General features: G+C 49.4%; 1 protein-coding gene across 1 annotated transcript; it reads left to right on the plus strand.

Annotated features, from left to right (window-relative positions):
- Window positions 1–10: 10 nt before the first annotated feature.
- DCST1 (DC-STAMP domain containing 1) lies at window positions 11–16,144 on the plus strand (the record flags this gene model as incomplete). Its single annotated transcript, XM_072984339.2, has 15 exons — window positions 11–230; window positions 846–920; window positions 1,714–1,842; window positions 2,520–2,659; window positions 3,286–3,463; window positions 6,146–6,289; window positions 7,713–7,834; window positions 8,851–9,002; window positions 9,841–9,940; window positions 10,520–10,615; window positions 11,253–11,379; window positions 12,214–12,330; window positions 12,885–13,027; window positions 13,608–13,721; window positions 15,833–16,144. Coding segments are annotated over 15 exons (2,103 nt in total), but the record flags the coding sequence as incomplete, so codon positions are not given.
- Between the last annotated feature and the right edge of the window lie 377 nt (window positions 16,145–16,521).

Here is a 16,521-nt window from a genome sequence, read left to right on the forward strand (position 1 = left end):
TTTTTAAAAAAAAGAACACCGTTTAGCAGGTAATCGTGTTTACAGGCAATTTAAAGATAAATTCTGTGTACGTGATGATGAACCATTTTGTTCCCCCCGCCAAGCTCTCAAACACGCCTTGAGCTCCCTTCTGCCCCGTTTCTGCATCACCTTCCTGTGGAGCCACCCGGATGAATTTCGGCCTGCCAAGTTTTTCCTGGGGGCGGCCGTGGGGATCTCATTCGCTCTGGGTAGGTCTCTTTGGGCGCCCTTGTGCCTTGCGGGTGGAGGGAGGGAGTAGGTAAGTGCCTGGCGAAGCAACTCTGGAGGCGGAGCCAGAACTGACAAGAGGCGGGGCCAGAATGAACGGTGGGTGGAGCCATCCCCATTAACCCTTCCTCTTTCGTTTTGGGGGGTTTGGGCCACATTTTTTTTTGGCGGGGAAAGCCATGCCCCCTTGCCTCAGGGACAAAACAGGGCCATTCGGATGCTGAGGTTTCTAACTGTACAAAAACTAACCCACTTTTGCACATTTATTTTATTTTATTTTATTTATTCGATTTATATCGATATAGAATTAAAGAATTAAGAATTAAAGAACAGGTGATACGACCTGTTTCCGACCGCACATTTTCTTTGACCCAGGGCCCAATGGAAATACGGGAACGACAAATGTTGCATTCAAAACTAGCTGGGTAGCTCAGGTCTCTGCGGTTGGGGGTTCGAATCCCCCCACGGGACCTTCCTTGGCAGGGATGATTTCTATACTAGGATCCCTATAGGACTGGATGATCTCCATAGGATCCCTTCCTCCTCTGTGGTTCGAAGATGATTAGATGATGATAAACGCCACTCTTGGCTTCCAGGTCTCTCTCGGCTCCTAATTTTCCCCATGAGCCTCAGCGAGGATCAGAAAATCAAGCTCACGAGTGGCCTGGCGGGTGAGTGCAGTTCCCCTGGGGAAGTGGGGGCGGTATATTTTAAAAAATGGGGGTACACAGCTCAATAAATCCAGAAAAATCTGAAAAGATAAAGGCCCACTGTTTCTGATTGTCATGTGCCATGACAAGCTTTTTTTCACCCTCCGCTCTTAAAAGGGGCTGGACAAGAATACTGGCTGGGCATCATGGGAGTTGTAGTCTAATGCTATACCCTGTTTCCCCCAATATAAGACCTAACCTGAAAATAAGCCCTAGTAGGATTTTTCAGGATGCTCGTCATATAATCCCTACCCCAAAAATAAGCCCCAGTGAAGTGAAACCCCCGCCCGCCACCCTAGGACAGCCACCAGAAGATGATGACATGACTGTAAAATAAAACATCCCCTGAAAATAAGCCCTAATGCATTTTGGTGCAAAAAATTAATATAAGACCCCGTCTTATTTTTCGGGGAAACACGGTAGGAACAACATTGGAGAGACCTGAGCTTCGATAGCTAAGCCAGTAACAAGCGAAAGGTATAATGGACAACCGATTGCAACAAATCCGCTCCCGGTTTTAATCCGAACCCTAAGGTGCTGAACCGATTTTGGGGGACATGGCTCCATATCTTGGATTTCTCCTTATTAAAATGGGCCATGGATCCGCTGGCCTCCAGAAACCTGAGCTGCTCGTTGGGTCTACAGCTACCCTCTCATGCGCTGTCGCACGATACCCTAGAGGTGCCCGAATGTGCAGGGAGCAGCCCAGCCTTGAGCCTTGGTCCCGTGACATTCTTCTTCGTCCTTCCCGCAGGGGTCGCAGCCCTGGGCTGGGGCGTCTCCCCCCACTTCCGCTGTGCCAGCCTCTTGGTGGTCCCCAAATTTCTGGGGAAGGAAGGCCGGATTTATATCCTCACATACCTCCTGACGTCCATCTATGACGGTACGAGAAATACTGAGTTGCTCTAGGGCCACTCTTAATATCTAAGTGCTAGAAATGTGTTTTGACATTTATTTATTACAGTGGTGCCTCGCTAGACGATGATAATCCGTTCCACTGAAATCGCTGTTTAGCAAAATCATCGTCTAGCGAAAAGCATTTCCCCATTGGAATGCATTGAAACCTGTTTAATGCGTTCCAATGGAGAAGAATCGTCGTTGTCTAGCGAAGATCGGCCACAGGAAAGCCACTTTGCGAACCGCCGATCAGCTGTTTAAATTGCTGTCTTGCGAAGCTTAGGTCCCAAAAACACCTGTTTTGTGAGCGCGGAGGGAGCTGTCAAAATCATCATCTAGCGAAAATCGGTTTGCGAAGCAGGGACCAAACATTGTCCGGCGAAATTCCCCCATAGGAATCACTGTTTTGTGAATCGCTATAGCAAGCGCAAAAAGTCAATGTCTAGCGAAAAAACTGTCATGTGAGGTAACTGTCTAGCGAGGAGCCACTGTACAGTATTTAATTTAAAGCATCGCTCCCTCCCGTGCTTCGCTTTTCCTTCGCGATTGTTGCTGTTCCCTGTTTTCGTAAGCGAGGCTTAACTTTAGCGCTAGAACGCCGTGGTGATTTATCAGGGCCGGCCCTATAATTTACCAAAATGCTTACCCGCCTCTCGCCTCCAGGCCCCGTGGCCAATATCCGCCACAACCTGGGCGAAGTGGTCCGCTCCGTCAGCTGCACGGTGGAGCTGCAGATCGAAAACGCCAAGCGCTCCTGGAAAGTCTCCACGGCCCCACTGCGCAAGATCCTCAAGGACATGGTGGTGAGGATAGGGGGAGAGAAGGAGCCGTTTCCAATTATGAAGCCTTTAAGGCGCTAGTCCCCTTGAAGGTGCCAGGGCCATCAGGAGATGGAGTCCCTCGGGAGGGGAGAAATCCCGGATGAGGGACGGATCTGGAGGAGTACCAACGTGCTCCTGGGCAGGGGACGCTGGTGGCTCTCATGTCAGAGGGGGCTGTGAGAAACCGCTCCGGGTTTTACTCCAAACTTTAATGGAGAAGATTCAGCCTCTCGGAGGGTGCTGGTAATGTCTGAACCAGTACAACAGGGCCCCTGTATTCATGGCGAATGGGTCTCAAGCCCTTCCGCAGATGCTGAAAAACGTGGATAATAGCAAACAGTTTTATAATGGTGAACGCTATACATAGTGTGATCTCCGGGTCTCAAGTCACCAGTTCTGGTGACTTCATCTTTAGAAATATACGCATTGGGGCTTTTTCTTTTAATATTTTAATTATTTTCAGATTGTGAAAATCAGGGGATCAGTGGATACGGATCCCGCGGATAAGGGGTTCAATTGTACCTAAACTCATCATTTCATGCCACCACCACTCCCCGCCCAAGGCTACTGGTTTCTACTCCAGGCATCTTTTACCTGTTTCGCCACAGAGGAACGGGCAGACCTTGAGATCCGAAACCCGAGAGGTTGCCGGGGCCTTCGCCCAGCTGAACGCGCAGGTCGCCAGCGAGGAAGGTTATGGCGGGCGCTCGGTGAGGGAAGCCGTTCGGAAAGCCAACCCTTCCACCCAGGAGGTGTACGTGGCTAAGACCCAGATGCGCTGCGCATGTGAGCATCGGGGAAAGGCTTATGGGTTTGTGAATGGAACCCTCCTTCTTTCCTTTTATCCATCATCACCTCCTTCCTTCATTCTATCCATCATCAGCTCGCTCGCTCCTTCCTTCCTTCCTTCCTTCCTTCCTTCCTTCCTTCCTTCCTTCCTTCCTTCCTTCCTTCCTTCCTTAAGTTCATGATCAGCCTTTGCCCTCCTGAGTCCTTATTAGTCTGCAAAATTTTTAAAATAAATGCAATTAAATTTATATTCCAAATTTCCATTGGGCTTTAAATTTAGTTTGAATTTGCATTTAAACTTGGCATTCATTTATATTTGCATTTAAGTTAGCATTTAACTGGCATTAATGAGCATTTCCATTTGACTGCATTTAGGTCTGCATTTAATTTGACATTTGCTGGCATTTAGTTTGCATTTAATTGGGCATTAATTTTAGTTAGTGTTCGCAGGGGTTAGAATTTTTATGAGTATTGCTGTTACACCTGCCCTTAACGGTGCCTTTAAATTGAATTAACTCTGCATTCCAATGGTCATGTATTTAAATTGGAATTTAAAAGTCACATTTCTGAACACCCTTCCCCTCGTTCAAAATACACATTCTAAAATGTGTTTCAAGCCCTGTTTTGAAATATTTTTGAGGCTTTCGGAGTGCACGGCGAGAGTTTTTTATAGAATGGAAGTTATTGGTAATTAACTTCTGATCTGAACATTTATCCAGAAAGGTGGATTTGATTGCTCAAGATCTAAATTAGAATATTCAAACACTGGATCCTTAGTTACTCAAAATTTAAATTTATTGAGATACACGCACACAAAATTCACAATGTTCGCCCACGGAAACATGTGGTTACCTAATAAAAAGCCAGTTTTCCCCACAATCACTGGCACTTCGTGGATTAAAACAACGAGTGATGAGCTTTAAAATACCTTAAGCTTACCAAGAAATCTGAAGAGATCATCAATGTCAACCCAGTTAATGTTGTTGTTATCATGTGGAGTCACGTCCCTTCCATTTTATGGTGACCCTATGAATGAACAACCTCTAAAATGTCCACTCAGCTGTTGCAAACTGAAACCTGTGGCTTCCCTTTAGGGAGTAAGTCCATCTTGTATTTTGACCTTCCTCTTTTCCTGCTGCTCTCCATCTTTCCCAGCATGATTGGTCTTTTCCAGAGAATCCTGCCTTCTCACGAGGTGCCCAAAGTAGGACAGCCTCCGTTTCAACATTTTTTGCCTCCAGGGATCATTCACGCTTGATTTGTTAAAGGACCCACTTGTTCGTCTTCCTGGCAGTCCAGGGCATCCGCAAATCTCTCTCCTCCAGCACACCATTTCAAGCAAATCATCTCCCACCCCTTTGTTGGCTGTTTTCACTCTCCAGCTTTCACACCTGTCCATAGTAATAGAATAAATAAAGCGCAGATGTCCAAGTTCCTCAGCCAAATTACAAACCCCAGGATTCCAGAGGATGGAGTGGTGAGCCCTAGGGTGCTAAAGTGCTTAAATCGCTAAAGTGCTGAAGCGCTAAATCGCTAAAGTGCTTCAATCGCTAAAGTGCTTAAATTGCTAAAGTGCTTAAATCATTAAAGTGCTGAAGTGCTAAATCGCTAAAGTGCTTAAATCGCTAAAGTGCTTACATTGCTAAAGTGCTGAAGCGCTAAATTGCTAAAGTGCTTAAATCGCTAAAGTGCTGAAGCGCTAAATCGCTAAAGTGCTTAAATCGCTAAAGTGCTTAAATCATTAAAGTGCTGAAGTGCTAAATCGCTAAAGTGCTTAAATCGCTAAAGTGCTTAAATCGCTAAAGTCTGAAGCGCTAAATTGCTAAAGTGCTTAAATCGCCAAAGTGCTGAAGTGCTAAATCGCTAAAGTGCTTAAATCGCTAAAGTGCTTAAATCGCTAAAGTGCTTAAATCGCTAAAGTGCTGAAGCACTAAATCGCTAAAGTGCTGAAGCGCTAAATCGCTAAAGTGCTTAAATCGCTAAAGTGCTGAAGCACTAAATCGCTAAAGTGCTGAAGCGCTAAATCGCTAAAGTGCTTCAATCGCTAAAGTGCTTAAATTGCTAAAGTGCTTAAATCATTAAAGTGCTGAAGTGCTAAATCGCTAAAGTGCTTAAATCGCTAAAGTGCTTACATTGCTAAAGTGCTGAAGCGCTAAATTGCTAAAGTGCTTAAATCGCTAAAGTGCTGAAGCGCTAAATCGCTAAAGTGCTTAAATCGCTAAAGTGCTTAAATCATTAAAGTGCTGAAGTGCTAAATCGCTAAAGTGCTTAAATCGCTAAAGTGCTTAAATCGCTAAAGTCTGAAGCGCTAAATTGCTAAAGTGCTTAAATCGCCAAAGTGCTGAAGTGCTAAATCGCTAAAGTGCTTAAATCGCTAAAGTGCTTAAATCGCTAAAGTGCTTAAATCGCTAAAGTGCTGAAGCACTAAATCGCTAAAGTGCTGAAGCGCTAAATCGCTAAAGTGCTTAAATTGCTAAAGTGCTTAAATTGCTAAAGTGCTTAAATCGCTAAAGTGCTGAAGCGCTAAATCGCTAAAGTGCTGAAGCGCTAAATCGCTAAAGTGCTGAAGCGCTAAATCGCTAAAGTGCTGAAGCGCTAGATCGCTAAAGCGTGATTGAACCACTATAACTGTGCGGCGTAGATCGAACTCTTCTATTGTGGCCTTCTTCTTCTTTCTAGACATCATCAACCAAGCCGTTCAGCGTTGCCAGACCTGGTTTGAGACCAAGTACCGGTCCTGCCTGCGCACCATCGCGGTGCCCTTGATCAGCCACCTCCTCTGCATTCCCATGAAATTCAGCTTCCTCTGCCATTTGGCCAAAAGTGAGTGAGCGCCAGCCAAGGATGCGAGAGGCTGGGAATAACAGCGGCACCGTGTCTATTTTGAGGCACTCAGGACCACGCTGTTCTCTTATCGGGAAGACAAATTGTTTTTGCAGGATTGCCAGGGCACCCCCATCCCCTCTCTGCTGTCTTTTAAGGCACACATTCAACCCGGGCGCTGAGCCAGAAGAGAAGAGCCGTGCCAGATCAAATTGCCCAGCCAGCTAATCCCAGTGACTGATGATCCGTAAAGACAAATTGGACCTTCACTGCCCCACCACAGAGTCGGGCTCCCCTCGGCCAACCCTTTTCTACCAGGGTGTGCATTCTTGCTCACCTCCCTCCATGTGTAGTTTGTACACATGTATGTACACATACAAAACACATCTTTCTCAGTATGGATGCTTGTAACTACAAACGAATGTGCACAAATCACCACTTTACTCCCAGCTCTTTCTATCTCTCCTGGTTCTGTCCACCCCGGGGGGGAAGGGGTGCCTTCTGCCCCTCCAATCACAGTGGCTGGCTCAACATTCTGTTTACGCAGGGACCAATCAGGTTCCCTAATAAGGTGCTCACAGGCAGAACACGAATGCGGTAGTATGAGCCACATAGTGTTCCCCAATAGAGGTAGACTGCCCCTGAGCAGGGAGGCTCCGTTCCTTATCATTGCCGCTGATGAGACCTGAAGCAAATCGCAAGCTGATGAAATCCAAGTCTTCCCAAATTGCCTGGTGGGATTATTATTTTAAAAAAAACTCCAATTCCCAGAATTCCCCAGGCAGAAATACTGGGAGTCCCAGCCTGCAGTAACACACCTACTGATGCTCACCTGGACCTGGGCCTAATTCTCTGAGGCTGCCTACTTCCTGTCGCTAATGTCCAAAACAGGAAGCTGCCTTAGCGGTCGCTTTTTGGGAGATGTAGTTCTTTGGGAGGTACCCTCTATTGAGCTGAAAGGCAAGATTACTGCTTCCAGGAAGCACCACCACAACTTCCTGCTCTGGACAGGAAGTAGGCCTGAGACATCTATGCAGCCTCCAAGAATTAGGCCCGGATCCAGGTGAGTGAAACGTAGGTTTCTATATGTGCCTAAAAGTGTGGATCTGGGGGCTGTAAGTCCCTGGGGATTCTGGGTAGTCCAAAAAACCTGAACGGCACATGGTTATTGAGTCTTCTGTTCCCCCATAGCCAACGAGATGCCTCTGGGAAGCTTACAGACCCTACCTGAACACAACAACAGCAACACAAGCTATTGGATTTGTGTTGCTGTTTGTGGATGGGGTGCCCAGTTTTCAGGGCTCAGGGGGCGTTTTTTGGTGGGCTCCAGGAGATCATTCCACCGGGCAAAGCTCCACTCGGTGCCCAAACTGATCGCGATTCAATCAACCCCTCCGCTGACCTTCATCATCCTTTTCTGCAGTCATGCACACCTGGTGTCGCGACAAGATCCCCGTGGAAGGAAACTTCGGGCAAACCTACGACCAGGTCAACGGCTCCGTGGACAGCTTAAATCAGGATTTCACGGCCACCTTAGTGATCAAGGCGGGTTCTTGTCTTCAAACGGCCCACGGAAGAGCGGTGAAATCCATCAGTGCTCCTCTGTTGGTCTTTTAATTGACGGTCTTAGCGCATGAGCACTAATACGCTCCTATTTGCTGACCTTTCTGAAAAAAATTGTGTAATGCATTTGTCGACGGCTTCTGGGTACCAAAGGCAGACCGTTAGAGCACAAAAGTGTTCCCACTCAAGACATGTATTCAATTAAAGATGGTGTCCCACTCCAGTGGCTGTGCCAGCAGCGAGTGATGGGACTTGTAGTACACACACAGAAACACACACACACACATTTTGCCTCACCCTGATTTAAATTTATTCTGAAAAGCCCCACAGGAAATGAAAATACAGTGATGCCTCGCTAGACAGTTACCCCGCATGACAGTTTTTTCGGTAGATATTGGCTATTTGCGATCGCTATAGCGATTCGCAAAATAGTGATTCCTATGGAGGAATTTCGCTGGACGATGTTTGGTCCCTGCTTCGCAAACCGATTTTCGCTAGATGATGATTTTGACAGCTCCCTCCGCGCTCGCAAAACAGGTGTTTTCGGGACCTAAGCTTTGCAAGACAGCGATTTAAACAGCTGATCTGCAGTTCTCAAAGCGGCTTTCCTATCGCCGATCTTCGCTAGACAATGACGATTCTTCCCCATTGGAACACATTAAACAGGTTTCAATGTATTCCAATGGGGAAATGCTTTTCGCTAGACGATGATTTCGCAAAACAGCGATTTCAGTGGAATGGATTATCATTGTCTAACGAGGCACCACTGTAATGAAGAACTACCAATTGGTCGTGGTTTAGGACCATCACAGATTTTTTTTTTCCAACCGGCTGGGATAAATCATTTCCGTGTTCTTTGGAGGGAGGTTGCGTTTCCTCCTTCCGGGCTTTCCTCGGGGTTCTCGGCCTCGGACGCTGGGCCAGGGATGTTGAGGTGGCACGCTCTGGCTGGGCCCCCGTGAGTGACAGCCCCCCCCCCCATTCCCTGCCCTTCCCAGGAAGAACATCAGTCGATGCTGGTTGGGGCCGACATCTCGTCCTACAACCTCCAGATTGATGATGAGATTGCCGAAAAGAGTCGCCACCTCAGCACCGCCGTGTCCTTCCTGCGCGTCCTGCTCTCCTGCACCTTCGTTTTCGTCTTTGCCTCGTGAGCTGACCTGGGACACTGGGGGGGGGTAGCTGCCATCTCAGAAGCTTACCCACGTTATTCTTATTTAAAAATTATATTTCTCTCCGGTGTTTTGTCTGCTGACTGCTTTACCCTTCCAAGACCCCTGCGAGGTAGGCCAGAATGTGTTTTGCAAGTCTGGGTCCCGGGCGCTAACCGCTGGACCCCACTGACTCTCCACAATTGGGGGGGGGGGGAAGGAAGTCTGGAGTAATGATTGATCAATTTCTCAGTCTACGTTCTGCTTTTCTTGGGCTAAAGTGTCAGATCAGGAGTACATTAGGACCCCCTTATCCATGGGATCGGTATACGCTGATTCACTTAACTACAGTCTAAAAATATTAAAAGAAAAATCCAAGAAGTATATATTTCTAAAGATGAAGTTACTAAAACTGGCCATTAGAGGGAGCCAGAGACTATACTAAGGATATTTGCTAGATAAATTGATTTCCATGATTTTATTACTGGCCACTAGAGGAGCCAGAGACCATGCTAAGTATAAGGTTCGCTATTATGATAGTGTTTGCTATCCTCAGTGTGTGTCTCTGTGTGGAAAGACTTTCTGGGCAGATTAGATAAGACAGTAATGAGGATAAGACAGTTCTTGCAGTCCTGATTTACAAGCTAATTAAAAAAAAAGACAGAGCACAAAAGGAAAAAGCGACGAGGAGGGAGAAGGAAAAACAAAGGCTCCATTTTCCATGTACATTGAGGACTAGTCCGTTGATGCCTTGTTTTTCCATAGAAATGGAAATGACTTTCCACTCTTGTATTCCTCCTAATCTTTCTTTTCTCCTCCCACCCCCCCTTCCTCCAGGGCTTACTCGTACACAAACAAATACAATCAAGATATCCGCTTTGACAATCTGTACATATCACACTATTTTCGACAGATAGATGCCCGGCGGCGGAAGCAGGTAACGGGTTGGGGGTTTGTAGAGGTGTCTGGGGGTCATGGCAAGGTGGCTGTGGGTGTAATGGCCGGGGTGGATGGGTGTCCGAGGACCGCAGAGGACGGTGGCCAAATATATTCGGAGAGTGGAAGGACAAAACCAGAAAATTAAAGAGGCAGCAGGATTGACTGTCTACGGAAGACTCACAGCTTAGGAGAGCTTCCAGGCTTAGCGGCAGTCTACCACCGCGTAATAAGTCCTGGGGATCATTGAACAGCACGTTCTCCTGGAGGGCTGCCATGGGAAAGGGGGACGTTGTAATGAACGAAGCCACTGGCCCAATCCAACAGGGCCTTTCTCGGGTTGGTGTGAGACACAAGATCCATAGAGCCTCCATGTCCCAAGGCAGTCTACCTCTGGATATCAGAGGCTCAGGACAGGTTGGGCTTTTGTATGTGCTCTGCTGGGGTCCTCCTGAAGGCATCTCCAGGGTTGAGGGCGGTTCCTTTAAGACAGACAAATCCCAAACTCGGTTTTATCCTCTTCACTTTCCATCCTTTCTCTTTCTCCTTCCCTTTCCCTTTCCCCTGGCTAATCTTTCAGAATCAGCGCACGCTTCTGCCCTTGAGGCGCGCCGAGCAAAGCCGAGCCGTTGACCCTCTGTACTTCTCTTTCCAGCCGCCCGAGACCAAGACGATGGTATTCTGGATGGGGTTTGGGGGGCAGAGATCTAGAAAAGGTGGTGGGGCAACTCTTGGAGGGCGTGAATGGTTCCATCGGCCACCCTTGTAGCGCCAGGCCCCCCAGGGTGAGTCCCCCAATGGAGGAGAGTTACACCGATGCATAGGGGCGCCCTGGAACCGTGCCATCTGCCCAAGGCTACCCAGGCTGGCTCTTCTCCTTCAAGGCATAGGACTGGCTCTCCTGACCGCTTGGATCTAACCCTCCTACGTCTGGAGGCAAAGATGAGTATAGAGTTATATCAACAGCCGATAATCGAGTAGAAGGGGTCATCAGGAAGCGTTAGCTCTACAAAAGACCTGCTCCCATGCAGATTTTGACCAGTTGCCTGGTGATGCCTCCATGTAACTCCCTCCGTCGAGTGATCCAGTGGGTTTGTGCCCATTTACCCAGGAATAATAATATAATCATAATAAGCCTTGAACAGCAGAGCGGGAAGGGATGATGAAGCCCGTGAACTGGAAGGAACCCGTTGGCTTACTCGGACTGTAGAAAATCTCCCCTCTTGGTGGCCTATTATGGAAATATTATTTTCCGAGCCGATTCCCCGCATCTCTCATGGATTTCCTCTTCCCCTGATGGACCTTCTTTCCAGATGCGGGAGATCCTGGGCTGCGTGCCAGCCCTCGTGTTTCTGCTGATTGCCGCGTCCCTCGATTTTCTGCTTTTCACCGTATTCAGCACCATCCGGCACCACTCCTTTGTGGAATATTCCTTCCGTAGTAAGTTGGCAGCGTGTTTTCCCTCTGTTTCCCCGGGCGGAAGGGAGACCTCCCTCCCTTTCCCTCCACGCCTGAGCATGGCTGTGAACATCAGGCAAAAATTACGACAAATGCCGTATTTGTCCATGTATAAGACGCCCCCATGTATAAGACCCCCCACTTTTCTAATCCAAAATGAAGAAATCTAAAAAGTGGGGCTTAGCAAGTGGAGGGGGAAAGGGATCAAAGCGCTGCAGGATCGCTTTGATCCCTGCTTTCCCCTCCACTTGTTTTTGTTCTCTCCTCAGCTTACTTCCGTGTATAAGACGACCCTCAATTTTTAGTCGAAAGATTTTAGACAAAAGTATAGTCTTATACAAGGAAAAAATACAGTATTTTTTTAGTCTTTTCAGGCAGTGGATAAGTCAATCAGTGGATGCTGATCCTGTGGATAGGGGGGTCCTGCTGCACATTAAGTTCTGCTCAGACAAACGGAGCTATCATGGTTAATCCTCCCTCTTTCTGAGAATAGAAAAAAACAGCTGTTTTTATTGGATTTTATTAACCTTAGGTGGATCATCATTCTTTCATAATGAAGTCTCACTGAAATTAGGGGAAGCTGTTTCAGGAGATTGACTTTGGTTTTAAAAATCTTTTTCTTCCATTTTTATTGCACCTTCCCCCCCCCCGAGAAATCCAAGGGGTAAGCGTGAGTTTGTCCTACTGCCCTTTTATCCACCTAACAGCCCTGTAAGGTGGGCCTGATTAGTAAGGACCAGGACGGGGCCATTCAGTAAAGCTCCGTAGTTTAACCGAGGGGAGGTGGGGGAGCCTTGAACCTTTAATCTCTTGCAGGCAGCCACCACTTGGAGGTCAAGGTCGGCGGGGACACCATGATGGCGCGCCTCCTCCGGAGCACCATCGGAGCCCTCAACACCTCCTCGGAGATGGTCATGGAGGCCACGAACTTGGGTAGGTCAGGTGAAAGGGGAGGCAGGCCGGGACACCATGCCACTGACTCGGAGCCTGGCTGGGGATTCTGGGAGCCGTAGTCCAAAAACAGCCCCATAACCCCGGGGCAACGTCCCGCAGAGCCTTCTTCATCATCACCACCTTCTTAGAATGGCAGACCTGGAAGGGACCCTGGGGGATCATCCAGTCCAGCCCCTATCAAGGAGGCACCGTGGGGGATTCGAACTCCCAACCCTCTGGCTCCACGACCGGATTCTTAGATGGGTTTGGTCGGTGGAGGACGCTTCCGCTTCTGGAGGGGCCTGAGAAGACTCAAGACCCAAAGCCCCAACGAGCGTTAACATCCCCGAATCAGCCGACCACGCACCTTCCTTTACTTTTAGCTTCCGAGGTGCACTGCCTCTGCCCATGGAGGTTTTGTTAATCCGGTAGAGCTCAGAGCTATTTAAAAAAACCCTATAGCTTCTGAGTGCTTTGGGTTATGGGATGCTTGAGAGGGGATTAGGGGATTCTGGATGACTCCCCCCCCCTTTCTTCATCTCCATCTTCCACAGAATGCTTGCCGGACGCTAGAGGGATGAATAAGGTCCAGTACCTGAACTGTGCCATTCCACTGGGGGCGCTGGTGCTGCTCTGCTTCCTGCAGGTCTACGTCTTCCGCCTCCGCCGCGTCATTGCCGCCTTCTACTTCCCGAAGGTCGGTGTCCCGGGTTCCCCCAAACGATCCTACGCCCCCCATCCTGGCCTGAAACGGGGCAGGCGTTGCTCCCTCGGCTTGTTGCTCCCGGCCTCTTCCACCTCCCCAAACATTTACAGATTTCTCAGGGCTGTACAAATCAGCTTGTGACCAGTCGGAGCCACAGCAGGAAAGGAAAAGGGGAGGAGGAGGGAAGAGGAAAACAAGAACGCAAAGAGAGCAGGAGCCCTCTATCTGCAGGATCATTCTCCGCAGTTTTGCTTATCTGGTCTGAAATTATTAAAAATATAGGGGGGGAAACCCCCAGAAATATGTATTTCCATGATGCTATTACCAGAACTGGCCACTAGAGGGAGACAGAGACCATGCTTTATATAGAGCTTGCTATTATCCACGGGTTTCATCATCCGCGGATGAGCTTGGAACCGATCCACTGCAAATAAGGTGGTCCTTTAACAGCTTAAGTAACTGGAAAGGGCCAGCTTGAATTTTGGTTCTGAGAGGCCATCGCCTCTCCGGCGCTTCCTTCCCCCGGCCTTCTCAACATATCTTTCTATTTTCCCTCCCTACTTTCCATCAGAGGGAGAAGAAACGGACCCTGTTTCTCTACAACGAGATGCTTCGGCAGCGCCTGGCCTTCATCGCCGTGCAGAGGAAACGCATCATCCTGCGAGCCCGCCGGCGCAAAAGGCTGGTAGGTCGAAGGGGCGGGGGTCTCGTTTCCTCGACCCTCCGGGTCCTCTGCCCTCTTGCTGTCCACTTCGGCGACAGCCCGGCCTCCGAAGGAGCTGGGACGGACTGGACGAAAAGGCCCGTCGCGTCCAGCTTGTATTCACAGAGTCGCCCACCAGAACGTCAGCAGGCAGGACAAGAGAAAACAATAAGGAGGTTGAATTCCCGGAGAGCTGGAAGTTCCGAGTTCAGATTCCCCCCCCCCCCACTGGGCCTCCTTGACCGCGGCTGGATTGGATGATCCCAAGGGTCCCATCCAACTCTGCCGTCCTGAGAAGATGATTCTACCAGACCAGCTCCAGAAAACACAGGAGTCGCTTTAACGAACCCCCCCCCCCAGGAAAAAATTCCGTTGCTTTGACGAAGCATCTTTTTAAGGGACACGCCCCCATTCTTGGCAAAAGGCTGTTGTTTGTTCCTCTCCGGCTTCGTCATTTTGTGGATCAAAGCAGCGTCTCCTCTTCCTGGGTCTGAATATAATTTTAACGGTAGGACGGCCAGCTTCGAACGTTATAGGCCCCAGAGCTCCCCAAAATTCCTGAATTTCAGGAATTTGCAGGGTGGGGTCTTTGCTGTGCATCTGTTTCGAATCTGACCCCCCGCCCTCCCGTTGGTGCTCATCATGACCGCATCCAGCCCTGTTAGCACTTCTATGGGAGCGGCTACCTCCCCTTTCCGACCCACGGCTACCCCCTTGTTTCCAGTTCCTCCGCCCAGCAGGGGGATACTGGGCAAGGTTTCCTGTTGCCTCGGGCTCTTCCCTCCCAGTGGGACCAGTGAGTGAATCCCTAGCCCAGCCCTGGGCTGTTATGGGCCATGAATAACAGGTTATCCGTGTCACTCCAAAACATGGAAGAAAATCTACTTTTTAAAAGAGGATCACGCCCACCATCCTCTGGGGGAGCCGTGCTGCTGGAGGGGATTTTGGGTTTTGTAGTCCCGACCTTTCCCATCTCTGGCTGGCAGCCTCACGGCACCAGCTCCGTTGTCCGGGAAGGTCTCTTGAGTTCTCCCAGTCTGAGATTCCCTGATGTAGTCCTGGACTACAATTCCCGGAATCCCTGACTGCTGGGAGTTGTAGTTCAGCAGCTGGGGAGCAGATCCACGTTGGATCTCCCACGAGGTGGGAGGTGCGAATTGTGTGTGGGGGTGCTTTTTGGAGTGGTAAGAAAAGGAAGTGGCCGCCGGGCTTCCCGGGAATCAGCGCAGTGGCCCACTAGGTTTTATTGAGCGCGTCTCCCAAAGAACTAGGCCTCTCTGGAGGCCTATTTTTAAAATTCTTTTTAAAAAAGAAATTGACAGCAGGAAGCAACAGGAAACCAGAAGGCGAGGAGCCTGACGATGGAATCAAATCACTTGAAAACCGTCCTCTGTGTGTGCCGATTCAGGTTCCCTGGAGGATTCTGGGAGTTGTAGTCTGAAAATACTACAGAACGCGCACATACACCCAGTACTAACTTAGGAAGCTCCTAAGTCACAGGGTATCAAGTAGCCTATACCTGTCCCTGTGGCTTTTAGGTGTAATCTCCACCATGAGGACTAGAATCTTAATTTGGAGCAGAAATGCCCCTAATTTAGTGGTACAGCCTGGGCCTGCCTGGTGCCTCCTCTATGATGAGCAGGAATGATGAGCATTGTAGTTCTGCACCTGTGTGTGTATGTGTTCCCAGGCAGGTTTGCAGGTGAGAATTCCCAGCCCAGCCAGGCACTCTTCAGAGGGGCTGGACTACAACACCCATCCTCCCTGCCCATCCACCCCATTCTGCTCCGTCCTTCGTCTGGAGCTGAGAAAATGAGACTAGAGTTTAATGTCTCTATAATGCCGATATTTCCTTGTCTGCTAGAGATGAGGGGGTCCCTAGCTCACGTACTGGCCATTCTGCCTTACGACGGCCCTGTAAGGTAGACCGATGGTATTATTATGCCTAAATCCTGGATGGGAGTCAGAGAGAAGAGGCAGCGATTCTGATGATAAATCCAATGCATCCGTTTATGGCTAGGGCGAGGTTCAAAACGGGAACGCCTCCATCCGTGGTGGACGCTGAGCACCCCTCCTCCTTCTTCCCCTCCCAGGAGAAGCCCCTGGTGGACCACCTCGGGCGCTGGTTCCCCTTCATCCGGCGCTTCCTCCGCCGGCGTTGCATCCTCTGCAACCTGCCCGAATCCAGACGCTCTCGGCCATGCCCGAACTCGGACTGCGGGACCCTCTACTGCAAACTTTGCTGGCAGGACATGGGCCGTGTCTGCTTTGCCTGCAGCCCCAACGAGCTGGTTTCCAGCGACGACAGCAGCGACGGGGAGACGGGCTACGCGGACTGAGGGGGTGCGCGGTGCCAGGCGGGCCCCCTCCCCTCCCACCCCTTCCCCTATTAAACGGTGCATTGATCTGGTACTCTTGGATCGTGTTTTCCCTGGGGCCGCCCAAGGCATTTTGCTGCCTGAGGCAAGGGGGTCGACCCCCTCCTGAAAATGTAGGGAGCGCCGTGCCCAAGATTCGTGGAGCGATTTGGGCCCCTGGAGCTGAAAAACACAGGTGGCCCCAACCTGCAGGATCATATTTCTGCTGATTCACTTATCAGAGAATACTAAATAAGAAATCTTAGCGATACATACAGATTTCCAGGGTGTATTTACCATAACCGGCCGCTAGAGGCAGGCGGAGCCGGTGCAACGCCTAACGGTCCCATTCTTCCGCGTTTTTCCGCATCCGCGGAAGTAGCTTGCACCCATTCCCCGCGGTTCTGATGTATCAGATGAAACTC

The sequence above is a fragment of the Pogona vitticeps genome, chromosome 15 (assembly GCF_051106095.1).
Source record: "Pogona vitticeps strain Pit_001003342236 chromosome 15, PviZW2.1, whole genome shotgun sequence".
Classification (NCBI taxonomy): domain Eukaryota; kingdom Metazoa; phylum Chordata; class Lepidosauria; order Squamata; family Agamidae; genus Pogona; species Pogona vitticeps.